This window comes from Ixodes scapularis, unplaced genomic scaffold (genome assembly GCF_016920785.2).
Source record: "Ixodes scapularis isolate PalLabHiFi unplaced genomic scaffold, ASM1692078v2 PGA_scaffold5__190_contigs__length_132052651, whole genome shotgun sequence".
NCBI lineage: Eukaryota > Metazoa > Arthropoda > Arachnida > Ixodida > Ixodidae > Ixodes > Ixodes scapularis.
The window spans coordinates 118,631,677-118,652,081 of record NW_024609880.1 but is presented as its reverse complement, the minus strand read 5'-3'; the positions used below and the strand labels follow the sequence as shown (position 1 = coordinate 118,652,081).

General features: G+C 49.2%; 1 protein-coding gene across 1 annotated transcript in view; it reads left to right on the top strand.

Moving 5' to 3' along the window:
* Positions 1–617: 617 nt before the first annotated feature.
* The window catches only part of LOC115330405, a gene marked incomplete at its 3' end in the record, with an annotated part of 40,863 nt that continues 21,075 nt past the window's right edge, over positions 618–20,405 (top strand). Inside the window, exon 1 of the mRNA XM_040214776.1 lies at positions 618–800. Coding sequence (XP_040070710.1) covers positions 618–800 — 183 coding nt within the window. The remainder of the gene's footprint in view (positions 801–20,405) is intronic.

Genomic DNA, 20,405 nt, shown 5'->3' with positions numbered 1-20,405 from the left:
AGAAAATCCCGAAGTCTAATCGGTTTCTGAGCGATAATAAGACTATTGGGTCCGGCCACGGATTGTGTTGCCTAGGACGTCAATGTCTATAGTTGGCCACGTCGTATCTCGTTTTCTTGTTTCCTATCATAAACTACCCACACCAGTGCAAGCCGGGGTGCAATAAAAAGTGGGTGATTGTCTTGATCTGGAATACGCCCATCCGCCCACACAGGTACAGTTTTTCTTCTTAATCGCGTCAGTTAAATTTTGGGTTTACTTTCACGACGCGTACAGCGAAATGTGACTTAGTGGCTTATGTCGCTGCAATGCTGTGACATGCGTTAGTGTCTGCCGCAACCACAGACACCAAAGCGACGAGGGCGCCGGTAAAAATGAAATTCATAATTTCTTTTTTTTTTTGTATTCTGTTGTGTACGGCGAACACCTGTTCCATTGATTTTGTGAGGTCGCTCCTGACTCAACCAACGGCGCTCTCTAGAAAATGATTTGCTCTTAACAGAGTCTTGTCAAACACGTCAGCTATGATCCAGTGCAGCTGTATTTTAAAAAGACCAAAAAAAAAAAGCAATACAAACTCCTTATATAACTTCGGCAGTGTTCTCGAGCAGCAGCGAATGTGGATAGCCTCCTCTGCAATGGGCCCGCAGTATGCTGTGTTGTTGGCGTGCGTCGTCGCGACCATGGTGTGGCCTACGGTGCCCAGCTTTCCCTGGACGAGAAATATGACCATAAAAAACCCAGAAAACAGCCCTACATTCAACTACCCAGAGCTTGGGCCTCTGCAAGATGCATGGCAGGTATGTGATTAAGAAATACAGGCCGTTTTTTTCTTTAAGGACTTACAGATATGTTTTAAAAAGAGACATGCAAGCTACACTAATGCGGTCTTTATATGTGAGTTATACGGTCGATGACTCATATCGTATAGTTCGATAATTATCATGATAATTCAGTTATTTAACAAAAATATGTTGATAAACGTTTTAATGATTGAAGAAAAATATATGATTCAAATCAGAGATCCTCTGAATGCCATCGAACGACGAAAACCACTAAATGAGTAAATATTAGATATACATAAAGCGGGTACGAAGTTCGGTAGTGCGCTAAAGTTTCAGTCATTGGGGTCTTCTGTTGGTGACATGACGCCACCAGAGGTGAATCCGGGAGAAACTTCCGGTTCAGAAGGACACGCCCCCAACGTTGACCGAAAGCTAAAGACGCTTTTGGACGGAAAGGAGGACTGATTTGGGACCAGAAGCGGCCTGGTGTGGCTTTGGTCTCGCTTGGGGGCGTTCCACCACCCGCGTCCTCAACTTCCGGCTTCACTTGGTATTATAGCGTTTCAGCAGATCGTTTTTTCGCCCCGATTAGGATACCTGCTCTCCCCTCCGGCGACCTTGGGCATGCATCGCATCGCTATCGGGTGTCATTATCGGGGCGGAAAAACGATCTGCTAAAAGAAAAGGAGGCGACCTCTATGTCGCCTCCTTTTCGTCCTACCTCCATGGTTACAATAGACCGGTCTCACTAATGGCGCAATCACACTGGCGGTTGAGATGCTTTTGCGAAGCGGTTGTGAATACGGTTCAGAGTGACCGCATTCAGACACACCGAGACGCGGTTGGTGGTTTCTCGACGTTCACACGTGATATTTTGAGACTTGCGTTGGACAATTTGGTCTTCCAATCCAAAGTCCAGAGAAAATATAAGAAGGGTGCAGGCGAGCTGTTCATTATCAACCATGTTGAATTGACCTGGGGTAAAGAAGAAACATCAAAACGTAAAAGAGACAGAAAATAGGACGACGTCATTGAGCTGAGTTGGAGACGTCGACCTTTCTCTCTTCTGTCTCTTCTATGTTCTGACGTTTCTTCTCTACCCCAGCCTCAGGTTAATTCAACATGGCCAAAGTCCACTTTAATCCAAGATCCAAAGCCAAACCAGAGCTATTTTGGCACTTTAAAGATTTTTCTTCGGGTTGTCGTTGTTCGCACGCATTACGAGTTTCGGGCAGCGGAAGAAGAGACAGGGACTTCAAAACCCACCGGCGATTTTCCGACTTCGTACACAAGCAAAGCCCAGCCACACGTGGGCGCGCCTCGCTGACTCAGAAGAGAACGGCACGACCCTTTCTTCGAAGTGGCCCTTCCCGCATAAATAGCTGACCTTGTTTTTGAAATAGAGGGCCAGTTTTTTCATCGCATTGTTCGCTCTTATCATTTCCGGAGCTGTTAGCGGCACTGGTGAACCGTGGTGCAGGGGAATGTGTTGGGTGCTAGCCGGTCGTGGCTTCGTTGGTGGCGGACTCTCCTCTCGTCACTGGCACGTCGATCGAGACTACTTGTTTGGCATTAAGCTCGAATAAATGCTGTATAGATTTCCTAATCATTGTCATGCAAGTACATTTTATTTGTTGAGTAGGTCCCCTTATTCCTTTTGGTAGAAGTAAACGCTACAGGTCGAGCTAGCGCAGGTACCTTGCCAAATCCGTGGTAATGCGTTGGCTACGCGAATGGGCTCACGACGTTATCGCAAATGGGCTCACGACACCTTCGTGGTGGTCATGCACTGTGTAGAAATCTTTCTGTAATTCACGCGACTGTCTTAGTGGTTACAAACGCTGCCATTTTGATCGATTGGGGGTGGGTTCTGACCTTCTACGGGCAAAGACAAAAGGCAACCGGCTTTGACATCTCGAATAAAAAAAAATAAGAAAAAAACACTTACCCGATTTTAATCACCGGAGCGAAGACTGTTAAGATTACGAGTCAATTATTTTCGCGGCGGATTCAAGTGACGGACGTGAACATCACGTTTCTTCGTTTCTTTATCTGCTTCGACGCTAGGACTACAGCGCCTTGGACGCCTCCCCAGCGACAGGTGCCATCTTGTTCCGAAAGCCACTGACGTGACGTGAGCGTCGAGTTCAGATTTTTTGCCGCTTCGCAGTTCGCGAAAGCGGGCGGGAGAAATTGGTTCCAAAGCGGTCTGCAAAAACACGCCCCAACCGCTCGATCCCAGCCGCATTGCGGTTGAGAACGCGCGGATCCGCTTTCCGGTTGCGGATCCGCTTCAATTTCCATGAGCCGCCATGACTTTAGTTCATAGGAGGCAGACGCCAGTTCACGAGACAGCTAGTGCCACCTCGTGCCCTGCTCGCACAGAGTTTTAGCGCGGTTGTTGCGGGCGCAGAAAGACTACACTGTTAGCAAAAATCGACACCTCTGGACGAGCAAACGGTTGTAATAGGGCGGGCACGTATTGGCTTGGTGTATTGTTTTCTGCGCGAGGTCTCATGTAAAATAAGCTCCTTTGAACGTGTACTTCCTTCCACGATCCCACATCTGCAATGGCTACTTCTTCCGATGTCCTCGTAAAATGGCGGCCACTTGACGTGAGGCGGGAGCTAGGAGTGAGGCCCAACGCTTTAAACGTCTTTTCGCCAGCGTGAAACCCTAGGTTGCACACGGCTATCCTTAGTCTCCCATGCGCGCTAAACCGCGGCAGGCACCCACCCACGAGCACCGACACCGTATCCAGTACGGATATTGCGCGACAGTGGAAGAGACTGTATCAAGCCACGTCTTTCTCTCTACAAAAATTCCAATCGGCGTAACGGTTCATGCGACCTTCGGGACCTCATGCCAGCTGTATTTTCACCAAGAACAGATAGTTTTCAAATGAAATGTGTTGTCGCCCGGGGGCTTAAATATTTCACTAATCAAAGCCTCTGGTTTCCGGGAGCGACGACAAATCGTTCCGACACCGACCCGGCCGTCATTCCCGCAGTAACTCTCACCTCTTTCACGCAAGAAGCAGCGTTAGGCACGAGAACGCGAGGTTTCGGCGTATCCATCAGCACTTCGTGTGTAGGCAAGCAAAGCGGTTTTTCTCGTAGTAATCGGTCTTTGAAAGAGGCAGCACAACAACTGAGTGGCTGTGTTAGCAGGGTCATTTTTGTACGCGGTTACTTTCCTACTAGTCATAGTGGTTACAGTTTTTTTTACACAGTAAGTGACCCTATAAGATACGCTAAAATGAAATTGGACTACTGCTTGCTCCACCTAGTAAGCATACTAAAAACTACAAAAATGAGGGAGATCTGCGATTTCGGCAACAACATGCACGAGCGGATGGTCGCAACAGAGCTCTGTGGCGCCGATCAGTTTAGACTCGGCACCACCGATTTCTATTGTAGGATGGATCGCGGACCGCGGCCTCGGCAGCAGGGGCCAAGAGTCGCCACCGGCGGCCATTGATTGACACCAGCCAATACATGGGACTCTATGGGAAGAACGGGAAAAAGTGCCGTTTCACACGTTTCTAAGCTTTTGTCGGCACTGAAACATTTTGGCTGCTTTTTGATAAGCCGGTCAAATAGCTTGTGTACAAACACTAAAACTGGCAGCCCCTCGCAGTTTTTATAAATAAATATTTCGTGGTCCAGAGTGACTCCGCTGTAGTGCAGCTCAATGAGGCGAGAGTTACCGCGGAGTCGGTGGCGGTTTCGTTGAGTTGGGTTTAGCAGTCGACAAGCTCAAAGGCTTCGCTCACTCCTGGAAAGCCGATGTCGAGGTGGAACTTCTTTGTCACACAACAACTTCTGTTCTTCCCTGAGGACGGTCTCATTGACGGCAAGTTCCTTTGTTTACTCGACTAGAAGAGCAAACTTGACAGCTCAGCCGTAGGTGGTCCGGCATGTTTGATTTTCCTAGTCGGCGTTCGAACATTTGGCAAATACCAATTTGATCTCCTAACACCCGACATAAGGATCGCAGCGCACCATAAAATACCCGCCTCTGAGCACAGCGTACATACTTCAATATTCATGCTTTTGTGTGTTTCTCCCATAGACTGGCGTGTATTGCCTGGTGTCAAGAAACGGCCGACGGTGGCGACACCGACGGGCTCCCATCCGCGATCCAGCCTAGTACATTATAGATCAGTGCTCGACACCAACAAACACGACAGAGCTACTCATCGGCACGAGCGCCGCGGCACTAGAATGAACGGAATGTTTTCACTTGAAGGCCTGTTCACACATGCAGCGTAGCGCTACAAGCATAGCGCTGACCTCGCGCTAAGCGTGTGCTGAGCGTTCACCAGCTTTGCATACCACCGTCAAAACCGTTGCTCATGGCGGACGATAAGTGGCTGACAACACGTGAGCATCGCTGCATCAGCGCTTCGCTGCCTGTGAGAACCGGCCTTAAAGATGCCCTTAAGAGGTTTCTGAGATCACCTAAATATGGCGACAACTTACCTTTGCGGTCTATGTGCATCCTAGAAATCCATAAATCGTACCGATGTGCGATCATTTTCCTTATTAGAAAAGCAATTAACGATTGAACACAACGAGGTCATCTCCGGCGACGGAAGGAGCATTGTTCCGGCAGCCAGGATCACATGTGACCAACGAAAACACGACGTTTTGATGAGATTGCAAATGCCATTATTGCGAATATGTGTGCTTTTGTAGATGATAAAAGCAAAAAGAGTGCATAAAAAAATTTTCCTTTTTTAGAGGAGAGGGAACATAATACTGCAATAATCACCCCAAAAGCAACGCGTTATGCTTTTTTCTTTCTTTTTTGAGTGGTGTGTCTGCTTGTTAGCGCCCGAGCGGGCGCTTGCTGGGTTCAATCGTAGTCTGGGCTGTAAGGGAGCGAGCGGCGCGCATTCGAGATATCACTCCGCGGTTCCACCGGTCGGAGGCGCGAGGATCCTTTGCTTGCTATTGGCTGACTGTGGTCCTCGTTTCAGAACATGATCCTCCCATCGCCGGAGATGACTTCGGTGTGATGCGATCTTTGATTACTTTTTAACGCGAGAGCGTTTAAAGGAGCGATGCATTAATTTTCGTACTTTGCGCAAATACCGTTTAAAACGGATCCCTAACGTTAATGACCTATGAAACACGCGTTCGTTTTTCACCCCACGCAATAGAAGTCCCAGAAAAAAATTAAAGAAAATCGAGCAAAGTTCACTCCCTCAACTCGCAGCCAGAACAAGCGGCCACGTGATCTGCAACCGACTATACTCCGCTAATGTTGATCATAGCCACGCGCTGGGGTTGGCAAAGCGCAGGACACGCGCTGAGTTCCAGACATTCTTATGGCTCGGCTGTTGCCGTCGTTGCAGTGATTGGACATGGGTCACTACCCGAATGCTTCTCGAGCTAGCAATTATCACGAGCCTAAGTCTAGTGCCCACGCAATGCTCGGGTCCAATCTATGAGCCGCATTCAAATATCGTCACTTGGGTGTACTGCGATCCCCACGTTACGTCATCAAATTTTGCAAAGGAGAGATTGAATGAAAATGATCGCATTTGTCCTTGAAATTACACCGCAACAAAGGAGTTTCTTGGGCAGTGGCATTGCGTGTGAGTATCCTTGAGTCCCAGGTGCGCCAATAAGCTCGTGTCAAGTGAAAAACATTCCAATTAAATATCGTTGCACAGCTCCGTTAAGAACTCGTGTAGCAGAAAATCCGGTGCCGGCGTCGGTGTCGGTGTCGGTGGGACGGAAAAATCCTATGGTCGACAGGGTCATGAGGTCACAGTCACGTGAGACGTTACGTGTGACGTCACACGTGATGTCACAAGACGCCAGACAAGATACCGACTAGGCCACGCAGACGCGCTGCACGGCTTGGGAACGAGCGCGACTTTAGATGTTTAGCTATCGCGTTCCACTTTTAAAGACGAAGCTTAAGCTGCCTCCTTCAATTTCTTTTTTTTTTAAATCGGGAAATCGGACGCGCGTTGTCATGATCTGGGGATTTTGGGGATGCTTCGAGCCAGCAAAGTCAGTTATCACCATATTTAGGCAATCTCAGAGACATCACATTAACTGAAGAGCATGTTGGTAAAATTGACTGACACAGAAAGAATAAAACAAACTAGGGACGAAGGACGACGAGCATTTTTTTTTTCAACTAGAAACGGCATGAACGAGCTTACAAGCACCTTCTGCAATTCAGGGCCGTCATGGAAATAGGAGAGAAAGTGTGTGCGGTGTATTATTTACGTGTTCGCCACGTATAGCCAACACGACTTATTGAAACCTCCTCGGGGCACATTTAAGCGCGCATTCCGTCGCACAACATATCTTCCGTCCTCAACATCGAATACGCTATACTGAGACTAAGAAAGAGATACACTTCAGATGAATGTAATAAATGCTCATATCAGACATACCGCGGATGTCCGGAGTTGTCCATCATCCCCATTGTACAGTATTTTCCGGGCTATAGTCCGCAAACGCAGGGTAAATTTGGGGTCAGAATTAAAAGCTTTTGCTTAGATAGTGCGCACACGGTGCATAGCTCGTACGCCGTGCATAGTCCGCATTCGGTGCTTAGTCGACACGAAAATCTTCTGATAGACGGCACACCTTTAAGGTGAGTAAGCCCTCTTCGAAGACTCCAGAGAATTGACTTATAATAGTTCCGACATCAGTTAGCTTGTTCACAGTCTCGAGTCCCTCGAAGCTCAGGCCCGGAGCGCGAAACCAGTTCCGGCCAAGCAACGTTGGTGAGGGTTCGGTGGTATTGAGCAGTGGAAGAACTTCCTCATGACCTTTGTACTTCACATAAATGTTTGCTTTGCCTTTGACTTGCACAAGGTCTCTAGAAAATCCCCGCAAAAGAACGTTTGAAGGTTCGGGACTCACATTGGGACATGCAGCGTGAAACTTGTCTGCAGACATCGCCGAGACGCTTGCTCCGGTATCTAGTTCCATTGAAAGAGGTTTGCCGAAGGCTTCAATGGTGATCAGAAAAGGTGGTACCGTTGACGATCCACTTAGGTGCCACGTGTTGTAAGTCGTCGCTTGCGAGAATTGACTTCAGCCTCTAGAAGTGTCAACGTCGTTGTGGACTGTGTTCATCTGAGCCGACGGCGTTGATCTTTGCTGAGCTCGACGAGGCGTCCACGAAGCCTTTGATTTTGGGCGGATTCCCGTTCTTCCTTGAGTTGCACACTGCCAACAGGGACCTTTCTTCTGACAGTAATGGCACATCGAATCAATGTGTGTGCATAGAGGTGCCAGGTGGCTTCTGTCTCCGCAGCGATAACAGCTGGTATTTTGGGCTGGGTCTCCAACCTTGTGTATAGACAGAATGCTTGCACCAGCTTGGCAGAGTTCGCCGGCATCCTTCTTCGTAGATTCCATTGCGAGCGCAGTTTGAACAGCAATTTCGAAGGTGAGATCTGGCAACTCGAGCTGCCGGGTGTGAATCGTAGCGTTGTTGATGCCACACATGATTTTGTCTCGCAGCATGTTTTCGAGTTTGGTTCCGTAATCACAATTCTCTGATAAGCATTTCAGCGCTGCAACGAAATCGCTGATCGATTCCGCTTCAGAACGTACCCGGGTGTTGAAGCGAAAACGCTGAACCACGGCTGAAGGCGTAGGAGCGTAATGCTTCCCGAGTACAGCCAGAATCTCGGTGTGTGACTTGTTCTGTGGAGTCAGGGGCTTCACCAGGTTCCGAAGTAAGGTGTACGTCCTTTGGCCGCAGCAGCTCAAGAAAATCAACTTCTTTTTCGCAGCAGCGACGTCGTTGGCGTTGAAAAATTCATGAAATCGTTCCACGTAGGCAGGCCACTCATCGCCTCCCCCGTCGAAGGCTGCAATCCGGCCGAACATTGACATTCTTTTTCTTCGTGTTCCTCGTTGCCAATTGTTACGAGTGCGGAGCGCGAAGAAAATACATCCGAACTGGATGACAGCTCACAACGCACTGGTCTTTAATATCCCACAAAAAATCCATTGCCGTCGTTCCTACACCAGTTTAGAAGGTAGAGCAGATGTCGCTAGTCGGCGGTTAGCAGTATCTTCTTGTAGTTCGTCATCATTCTCCGTGGCCTCTTGCAGTTTCTGAAGTGTCGTTTGACTCAGTGTTGTGGACACTATGTTGACAGCGTGTACTTCAACATCATCCAATTCGATCACTTTCGTTTTCCCCTCTTTCACTGGTGCCCGAAGCATTGTGTCGGGTAGCACCAAGTTATTTTCAGGTAGATAGCGCAGGTCAAACTCGAACATAATCAGACGAATAAAAAATCACTGCAGCCGAGGTGGCATGTTTCCAGTGCTTTTCTTTGCTATTGAGATCAATGGTCAATGGTAGGTTTTCAGTGTGAATTTACGACCATAAATAAAGTCATAGAACTTCTCACAGGCAAACTTGATGGAGGACGTCTCTTTTTCAATTTGTGCATGTCGCACTTCTCAGTCGGTCATCACTCGTGACGCATATGCTGCTGGAGGCCACTCTATATCCTTCAGCTGTAGGAGTGCCGCTCCCAATCCATACTGTGATGCATCACCTGTCACTTTTGTCTTCTTTTCGGGGTCAAAAAATCCTAATACTGGCTTGTTTGCCAGTGTTCTCTTTAGGCTGTTCTATGGCTTCTTGTCGTGCTGTTCCGTGGAGCAACCCCATACAAGTATATCATCAACGCCACTTTAGCCCTTCAAGTCCATCAAAAACCTCGGTCCTGATCTGTTCAACTGAGACTTCCAGTGAAGATGAGATGGCAAATGGTAGTCTCAGAAATGGGTAACGTCCAAATGGCGTACCAAGCGTGCACACCGGAGAGACCTTCTGATCTAGTGGTATTTGGTGGTACCCACTGTATCATTGAAGATAAAGAGGCAGTCGACAAGATCGCGTGCAGAGCAACAAGAACATAGTTTAATAGACGTCGACGGTATTTATAAGATAGCGCCGGGCGCACTGAGCATGACTGGTGCCCTGTCATGCGAGGCGTTGTACATGATAAGGCTGATACACCCACTATTTGCATCCAGCCTTGAGAACAACTTGACATTTGCCAGTTCTGCTTCAATGTCTCCACGTCGTGGCATTTGGTAGTGCTACCGTTTGATGCATTCATTCACTTGCCTTGGATGTAAGATCCATGCAGATTCTAAGAGCACCTACTTTCTTCTTGACTATCACAATTGGGCTTACCCAATCATTACGTACTTTGACACTGGTGATGACTCCAGTCACCTCTATTCTCTGGAGTTCTTTCTTGAGTTGTCCTTTCGGAGTTTGTGGCGCTTTTCTCGTCGGCTGAACCACTGGCTCTGCTCCTTCTTTAAGGACAATCTTACATTCCCGTCCCACGCACCCCAGTCCGTTATACAGTTTAGGAAACATCTGTTCCACTTCTTGGGCCATAGTTTCTTCCACCGTGTGCACTCGCAGGACCAGCCCCAGAAGTTCACTAGCTGCTAATCCAATTATGGCCTGGCGTCCCTTTTTCACGATGAAGTACTCAATGTAAGCGCTGTTTCCTTTAAGATCCACCTCTTTGTTTTCTGAAAGGGCCTTGACCAGCCACTGATCTCTTTTTTGAGTCTTGCATGTGCTGATATGAAGAACGCCGAAGTCGCTGACGTCCTGTTCTTTTATATCATCTACCAACGCCTACGTTTTGCAACACACAGCGAAGTGATTCATCCTGACACTTGTTGAACTTTGTCTTGTATGCCGGACACTTCCGTTGGTCGTGCTTGTGGTCGCACTTAGAACAATTGTTTTCCCGTCGGCTGGACCTTCCGCTCAAGCATGTCCGCTCTCTTCTTTTTGTCTACCGCGTTGACACGTCGGGGACCGCCGAGAGTTTCATTTTGTGCTTGAAAAACTTCATAGGGCTTTCCGAGCTGTATGGCGTTTTCCAACGTCAGATCTTCTTCACGCAACAAACGCTCTCACAGTTTTTGTCCGTTACCCCACATACGATTTGATCTTGTAGGGGCTTGCAGCGACAGCATCGTCTTCCCCGCAACACGCTCCCTCGAGCCGCGGAGGAGGCTGGCACGCACCGGGGATACCCGACACTAGCTCGGGGGCCCGGTTGCGGGCCAGTCGGCCAGACCTCCGGGGGGGTAGACTAAACAACTCAAGTCGCCCCCACGGCAACAGAGGAGAGAGGAGAAGAGGGCAGACGCCTTGCGAGCAGCGCCCGGTTAGGACGCAGGAACATTCCTCGTAGTTTTAATGTCGTTATTCTTGTGTAATCTCTCAGAAAAATAAAACGAGTTTAGTAGAACATTATTTGAATCTACATTGGTGACCCGGACTAACGAGAAACCCGACCTCAAGCGCTGCGATGAATCAAGAAGAAGAAAATGCTTCTGCCAACTCCTCAACCACGGCGCCCCCTGCGGAAGGCGTCTCCGTCGTCGCCCTCAAGCTCCCACCGTACTGGCCTGCGGATCCCGAGCTGTGGTTTTTACAAGTGGAAGCGCAGTTCGCGACTCGGAAGATCACCGCTGATCGCACCAAGTATCATCACATCGTGGCCAGCCTTCCACCAGACATCGCCAGCGAGGTACGCGACCTGCTCCTCCAGCAACCAGCCACGGATGCCTACGCCACCCTCAAGCGGCAGCTGATCCGCCGCATAACAGCTTCTGAGGAAAGACGGTTACAACAACTCCTGACCACCGAGGAACTTGGTGACCGCCGACCTACCCAGTTCTTGCGCCGCATGCAGCAGCTGATGGGTGAGAAGGCATCTACAATCGACGCTTCGTTCCTGCGGAACCTGTTCGTCCAGCGTCTGCCCCACAACGTGCGCATGATCTTGGCGTCCGTTGGAGAACTCGGTATTGAACACCTGGCAGAGCTCGCCGACAAGCTGATGGAGATTTCGACTCCGGTTGTATCGGCCGTCCAAGCTCCTACGGTCGAGATACAACAGCTCCGCGCGGAGATCTCCCGCTTGACGACCGCCGTCGCGACCCTGCAGCAACATCGCGGACGTAGCCAGTCGCGGTCCCAACGACGCCGTCCATCTTCTTCACCAGCACGAACCGACATCTGTTGGTACCACCGCCGCTTCGGCGATAATGTCACTAAGTGCACCACACCCTGCCACTACACGGGAAACGGAACGGCGGAGCACTAGAGGCGGCAAGTGCCTCGGCCAGTCCGGACAGCCGCCAACGCCTCTTTTACGTCCCCGACCGCGACACCGGGCTCCGCTTCCTCGTGGATACCGGTGCCGAGGTCAGCATACTACCGGCAACACCTAAAGACAAGCGGATGTCCAGCACCTCGCAGCTCCAAGCTGTGAACGGGACGCCAATTCCCACCTACGGTGAGCGTTCGCTAACCTTGAATCTCGGTCTCCGACGGACCTTCCGCTGGGTGTTCGTCGTCGCGGACGTGCAACATGCCATCATTGGTGCGGACTTCCTCCGACACTTCGGACTTTTGGTGGACATAGGACGAAGGCGTCTCCTCGACACGATAACTAACCTCTCCGTGTCGGGCGTATCATCCGCAGTGCCTTCTCCAGCTCCGGCGCATGTCATTCCTAACGCCCCAACACAATTCACAACCATCTTGCGCGAGTTCCCGGAGTTGACGCGCACTGGCTGTGACGAACGCCCTGTGCAGCACAGCGTTTCTCACCATATTGAAACCACCGGAGCTCCCGTCCATGCTCGACCGCGTCGTCTCGCCCCAGACAAGCTGCGAATTGCTCAACAGGAATTCCAGCACATGCTTGAATTGGGCATCGTGCGACCGTCGTCGAGCTCATGGGCCTCACCACTACACATGGTACAAAAGAAAACAGCCGGAGACTGGAGACCATGCGGCGACTACCGCGCATTAAACCGCGTCACCGCTCCCGACTGTTATCCGATCCCCCACATCCAAGACATAACATCCAGCCTCGACGGAGCATGCATCTTTTCAAAGATTGATTTGGTGCGCGCTTATCACCAAATCCCCGTCGCCCCGGACGACGTGCCGAAGACCGCGATCATCACGCCATTCGGACTATACGAATTCGTCCGGATGCCGTTCGGTCTTCGGAACGCCGCCCAAACCTTTCAGAGGTTCATTGACGAAGTACTCCGGGGACTAACCTTCTGCCGTGCCTATGTCGACGACCTTCTCATCGCAAGCTCATCACCCGCCGAGCACGAACAACACCTCAAAGCTGTGTTCGAGCGTCTCAGGGGCTACGGCATCATCATTAACACCGCCAAGTGTCAGTTCGGTGTAGGTGAGCTGGAGTTTTTGGGACACCACATTGACCACCAGGGCATCCGTCCACTTCCCGCGAAGGTTGAGGTGATCCGGAACTTTCCTCGACCGTCAACACGACGCCAGCTGCGGGAGTTCCTCGGAATCGTCAATTTTTATCGGCGTTTTGTCCCCCACTGCGCAACAACCCTCCAACCGCTGCAAGAATTCCTCAAAAAGAGCCACGGCGAGGCAGCCGCTTTGACCTGGGATGCAACAGCGGAGCGCATGTTCACCAAAATCAAGGCAGACATCGCCGACGCAACCCTTTTGGTGTACCCCGAGGACAACGCTCCCCTGTGCGTCATGACGGATGCTTCGGAAGTTGCGATTGGAGCGGTCCTTCAGCAATGGCAAAACAACATCTGGAAGCCCATCTCCTTTTTCTCCAAGACACTGTCACCCACCGAGCGCAGATACAGCACCTTCGGACGAGAGCTTCTCGCCGCATATCTGACGCTTCGCCACTTTCGCCATCTCTTGGAGGGAAGAAGCTTCTTCATTCTCACTGACCACAAGCCACTGACCTTCGCAATACGATCGCTGAAGTCGGATAGCCAAACCCACACAACTCGTGAACTTCGTCAAATGTCGTACATCTCGGAGTTCACGACGGACGTGCGACACGTGAGCGGCCGCGACAACCCGGTGGCGGATGCCTTGTCACGCCTCTGCATCGGCGCCGCTGAACGCCCAGTGCTGGACTTCGCCGCCCTTGCTGCTGCTCAGAAAAGAGACACCGAGCTCGGCCAACTGCACACAGCTACGCACTCGATAGAATTGCGAGAGGTACCACTGCCCATGCATGACGCAACTCTGTGGTGCGACATGTCGACGGGAGCGCCTCGTCCATTTCTTCCCGCAGACTTCCGTAAACTGTAGTTCGAGAAACTGCACTCGCTATCGCACCCGGGCATACGGGGAACACAGCATCTCGTTACTTCTCGCTTCGTTTGGCCCGGCATGAATCGCGATGTTCGTCAGTGGGCTCGAGAGTGCATATCCTGTCAGCGAGCTAAGATCCAGCGACATACCATTACGCCCCTCTCCACCTTCGCGACTCCCGATGCAAGGTTCGACCACGTCCACGTTGACATTGTCGGACCGCTACCACCATCACAAGGCCAGCGGTACATCCTCACTTGCATAGATAGATTCACACGCTGGCCGGAAGCTATACCCATCTCGGACATTACTGCCGAAACCGTCGCTCGCGCTTTTGTGTCAATTTGGATTTCACGTTTCGGAGTACCGTCCATTATCACGACCGATCGCGGACGCCAGTTTGAATCGTCACTCTTCACTCAACTGACGCGCCTGCTCGGATCAAAGCATGCGAAAACAACCGCCTATCATCCGATTACCAATGGGATCATCGAGCGGTTCCATCGGCAAATGAAGGCAGCCTTGAAAGCACACCAGCGCACCGACTGGACTGACGTTCTGCCCTTCGTCCTTCTTGGTGTCAGGACAGCGCTCAAGGAAGACCTCTCGTGCACAACAGCAGAGTTGGTCTATGGCACCACACTCCGATTACCTGGCGAATTTTTCACACCAGCGAGCAACAGAGACTTGTCCGACCCAATAAGCTACGTGACCCGCCTAAAAGAGGTCATGGAAGGACTACGCGCGACCCCACCTCGAACGGCTCGTCGAGACCATTACGTCAGCACACATCTCGACACCTGCACGCACGTGTTCGTTCGACACGACGCGGTACGAACTCCCCTCCAACAACCGTACGATGGCCCCTACAAGCTCGTAAAACGGGGACCCAAACAATTCACGGTCACAATCAGGGGAAACAACCAAGTAGTCGCCACCGACCGCCTGAAGCCCGCTTTTGTAAACACCGCTTCCGACGCCGATTTCCCCCTCCCCATCCTTCCACCAGCTACAAATTCTTCGCCTCGTTCTTCACCGGCTTCTCTACCCGCGCAAGACCAGGGAGCTCTCCCTATCTCGAAAAAGCCGGAAAGAACCACACGCTCCGGACGGCAAGTTCACTACCCGGACAGGCTTCAACTCTCCCTGCGTGAACCATAAACTTCAAGTTCTCCTGCTCGTGCCACCTTTCTGCGTTCTGTGCCACTAGGGGGGGAGTGATGTAGAGGCTTGCAGCGACAGCATCGTCTTCCCCGCAACACGCTCCCTCGAGCCGCGGAGGAGGCTGGCACGCACCGGGGATACCCGACACCAGCTCGGGGGCCCGGTTGCGGGCCAGTCGGCCAGACCTCCGTGGGGGTAGACTAAACAACTCAAGTCGCCCCCACGGCAACAGAGGAGAGAGGAGAAGAGGGCAGACGCCTTGCGAGCAGCGCCCGGTTAGGACGCAGGAACATTCCTCGTAGTTTTAATGTCGTTATTCTTGTGTAATCTCTCAGAAAAATAAAACGAGTTTAGTAGAACATTATTTGAATCTACTATGAACTCCGACAAAGTCGAGAAGCTGCACGATTTCACTTTCAGTTGTAGCTCTCGCACGAATTGTTCAAACGGATGACCGCTTTCTTGTTTTCGCGAACGAAAAACGTACCGTTCGTATGTTTTATTTTCCCGGCGCATGCACTTATCTTCAAACTTCTTCAGTTCTGTCTGGTAGTCCTGTTTTTCTTGAAGTGCGAAGGTAAAGGTGTTGTAGACTTTGATGGCATCTGGTCCCGCCACATGAGCAAGATGGCTGCCCTTTGTTCGTTGCTTCGCTTGGTGGTCTCTGTCGCCCTTAGGTGCAGTTCCACTCGTTGTCTGAACCGTTGCCATTCCTCTGGTACATTACCTGTCGAGTTCGGGCCCTCGGGAGGCTTGACCACGTCCATGTTTCGGCTTCCTTCTTAGTTTATCGCTCTTTTCGCGGAACGAGTCACTTCTGACACCATGTATTGAGTTTGTCTTCTAAAGAAACTGGTTTATTGAGGTTGCCAGATTGCTCTTTACATCTGACTGAAACTGTACAATAACATAAGATCTAATACACGTACCACGAATGGTCTAGGTTGCGTCACAGAAACCACAAAAGTTTCCATCGTTCTGCCGTGTTTTATAATTTTAAACCTTAATATACTTTCAGTTTCTTTTTTGTAATGAAGTGTGGACATGTACACCTTTCATATTAAAGAAATAGGTTTAAACGAAGAATTATAAATACGCCAAAACAATAAACTTAGTCCAGACCAGTAAGATATCTCATACCAGTTACAGACGCTACTCAGTACTGCATCCAGCAGCTGTGTTCATAACCAGCAGGCTCACGCTATGAAGCTTCACAGCACTCGGCTAAACTGATTCGGCGGCTAAGTTCAGCAGGAAATAGCAAGGGTGACTAAAACCACTGGACTCAAAGGGGCATTTACATTGGAAAATATTTAGTGGCAGTGTTATTGAAGACCGGCTTTTCGCTCCATTTTCGATATAAAAAGAAACTGTTTTTCTTTGGTACACGTCATTCATTCAAACCACAAACTACTTCATTTTCAAGGGATAAGTAAGCACTTGACAAAAGCGCGTTTGTAATTTTTATGTGCAACATAACCACCCCATCTGGCATATCGCTCCCCATAAGCTTGTTTCCAGTACACTGAGCACACGAAACAACCCATCTGGTGATCTTCCCTGAGACGTAGTGAAGGGATGATGCCAGTGTTGTAGTCTGCTGTATCTAGCCAAACCTGGAATTTATTTCTAAAGCCTTGTACAGCCTTACCGTACCAGTCATGAGTCCTACAAAGAATCACGTCGTCCCGCTTAGTTGAGAGATTGACGGGCAGTTTAGTGCCTTTTATAGAGAAAATTATCCGTTGGGTTTCTCGCGTTTGTCCAGTCTATTAATAGGAGCTATTTACACTGCTTATGATAGGGACAGAAACAATTACATGCTGCGTCCCACTTCATATCGGTCAGTTGAGACCGCTCAAAAAAGGTTTAAAAGTAGCTGTGCAGAACGAACGTGTTCAAAAATTCCGTTGGTGCAATTCTTCATACTTAAACGACAATACTTTCAAACTACGTCAGAAAGGAAGATAAAATTGGACAGCTTGCTAACTTACAAGAGCATTCAATATGTTTTAAAAAAGCTACTTCTTTCTAAGATGGATTCATGACTGAAATTGTCTACCAGAATACATCGTCAGAGGAACTTTAATTTCAGCGTTTTCCACCTTTTTGTTCGATTTCTAACTTCTTCAGGGTTACAATATGTATTCTTATTTGCATCTCGTTTACAACATTTCTTTATGTAAATATACTTTCGAAAAAAAAAAACTGGGTGCTTTCAAAAAATGTTTTTGCCTGCGTGTGAAAAACTGTATTGTATTACGAAACCCCACTAAAACGATGTCCCCTAGCCGATGTAGAAATAAATAAAGTGGCAAAGCTAATACTTGATTTTACGAGAGATTTCAAGTTAAGAAATATGGTGCATCTACGTTCCTGCAAAGCCCTTGGTAAAGAAAGTCAATGCAATATGCGGAAAAAGATTGGCGAATGTCAAAACTTACCAAATCTCTTGATAAAAAAAAAATCTGCATTGAAGCTTCTGTTTTACGGTCTATTCACACAATGCATCTTGTTGGCGAATCATGTGTCGCGAAACTAGGTTCCGGGAAACAGATGAACCGTGTTGACGTGACCGAAAAGTGGTGCGCCTGCGAGATAGGATGCGTGTGCACCTCGTTTCTGGAGCAATATTTTCCTGGAACCTCAACAAGGCCTGTTGATCACGCGTCAAACTCCCCGTGTGAAAAGGCCGATTCCGCGAAATCTCGGTTTTCTCTAAACCATAACGCGTTGAAAAGATGCATCGTGCGATTAAGCCTTTAGTGTCATGGAGCAGACGGTTCTTCTACGCCCAGACATATCTTCCTCATCATTCGCCGAGCGCCTCTCTAGAATGCGGCAATTGACTTTACCAAGTGCTTTGTGGGAAAGTACATGCATTGGATTTTGTGGAGTGTATCACAGGGATAGGGTTAATCAGGCTTGTCTATAATGCGGGAGGGTGAAGTTTTCTCGCACCACTGCAATATTGGCGGCATTCGCGGTAGCTAATATAGTTACGTGGGGCGTCCTGCAAGCGCTATGGGCTAGCTTTGAAAGCCGGGAGCTGCTCGCACGCTCTTTTAAAACGCCAAAAATGTATAGCGATTGAAAGTAAAAATAAAAACAATCATCACGAAAAAGCAAAAGTGAATTACGCCGAAATTGTTGCTGATTTTCGACAACATGATTTAGCAACTTGCGCAAGGGTTTCAATTTAGAGAAGGATGGAATTTCCAACCTCGCGAGAGTCAGGACACGGCTGTGTTCAGAGAGCCAGTCTGTTCTTCCGGGCGTCGGCGGTTTCGGATGCAGCCACCAGAGCTTCTGTCGACCGCCGCCTACGGTTCGCATGATGATGTCGTCCAAGAGCCAATCTTTCCTCCCGGGTGCAGGCAGTTTGGAGCAAACGGCGTCGTCGCTGCCCCTGGCTCTTACGTTGTCGCGTACGTAGTGCCTATCGAGAAAATGAAACTATGTAACGTCCCGGTGCAATAGTACGATGAATGCATGCCAAAAGCGCCGCCTAATTGGAAACCGGCGGGAAGACTCCTTCCATGGAGTCTTCCCGCAGGTTATCATCGCGTATCATCCCGGGGGGGGGGGGGGGGGGGGGGGGGGCAACGCCAGCACCCCCAGTCCTCGGAAAGGGGGTGCAAGGCGTGTGTGTTGCCCCCCCCCCCCTTTTCTGAAACAGCCACTAGTGGGCAGGGCAAACACTGGCCGGCGGCGCCCAAGGGATAGAAAGAGCACAACCCCCCCCCCCCCCGGCCCTGGGGAGGGGAGGGGGGGGTTGGTGTTCCCCCCGCTCAAAACCAAGTTGGTATGCCACTGACTCTTTCCTTCTTACTTATTTATTCATTTATTTATTTTATTTATTTGTACATACTGCTGGCCCGTGGGGCCGTGGCAGGGAGGAACAAACACACACACACACACACAAAAAAGAATATGACTCATACCTCCAACAGAGCTACGAACAATAAAGTAATTACAAGTTTAAATACAAAACGCGCCGAGAGCGCAAAATAGAAAACAAGAGCACTAAATGCACGTAAAAAGTGATAATAAATTTAACAATGACAATATACTGACAAAAATTATCACCAATAACTAATAACTGAGGGCACGTGCCGTGTACAAAAACACTATACACAAAAAAGCAGTACAATATTTAAAGTATCACGTAATATATACATATTTAACCCCAAAAAGAGAGAAAAAAAAAAGACAAAATAACACCAAGGCAATATGCTCACTCTTTAAACAGAGTAAAAAAGTCTAACGGCATCTTCGAACACTGAAACATCGTTGTGACTTACGATATGTTCGGGAAGCTTATTCCAGTCGTTAATTGTATTTGCAAAAAAGGAATACTTGAAAACATCGATTCTGGGCAGATACGACTGCAATGCTTTGGAATGATTTAATCTAGCTGATCTATTGGTTATGTTTCTAAGATAAGTGTCTCGGTTGATCTTTACTTGTTCATGATAAATCAAAAACAAAAACTTTAGGCGTGCAATTTTTCTCCTAACAGCTAAGGGTTCAAGCTCGCAAGCATTCAACATTTCTGTCACAGAGGACGTTGATTTGTAATTTGAAGTTATGAAACGTGCAGCCTTCCTCTGTATTTTCCGTGGGCGTAACGAGCCAAAGAACGAAGCGAAAGAGCACGACGGGAACCGCGCATCGGCCACAAGAGCCAGTCCAGTCCGGTCCAAACCACCCCGTCCAAACCAAAAGACGGCCCGGTGTATAAGGTCGATATATGCTGACGCAATTAAGGAAAAGTGAGACCCAGGATGTGCGGACCAGAGCAAGCGCCACACGTGCGAGCAGTCTCCTGCGTTCGGCAGACCGTTCCATGTTGCACCAGTGTCAAGATTATTTGCTGCAAGTGCCACCAGCTTAGCGGTCAACGGAGGAAGCCGCACGCCCCCCCCCCCCCCCCCCCCCGTTATATGCAAGACCGATAACCATTTCTTGTACACAAGATCGCCCATATAATTGACATGGACACCCGTAATAGACGCAGAAAACAAGAGCACGAAATAAAAACAAAAACTTCCATTATCGCCCGAGCATTTTTTGAACTACCATATTACTTTCTTACCCAAAACAAAGAAACAAACAACAAAGTCTTAGACTAGGCGTATGCATAATCAAAGGAGCGCTAGACACTCATTAACTGTCATCGCCTAGAAACATGGGATGGCCGAACGCAAATTAAATTTTGGGTTATACGTTTTGGTACTACGGAAAAATCGTACCAATTTTTGTGCGTCCTGGAGATGTTTAAGATTC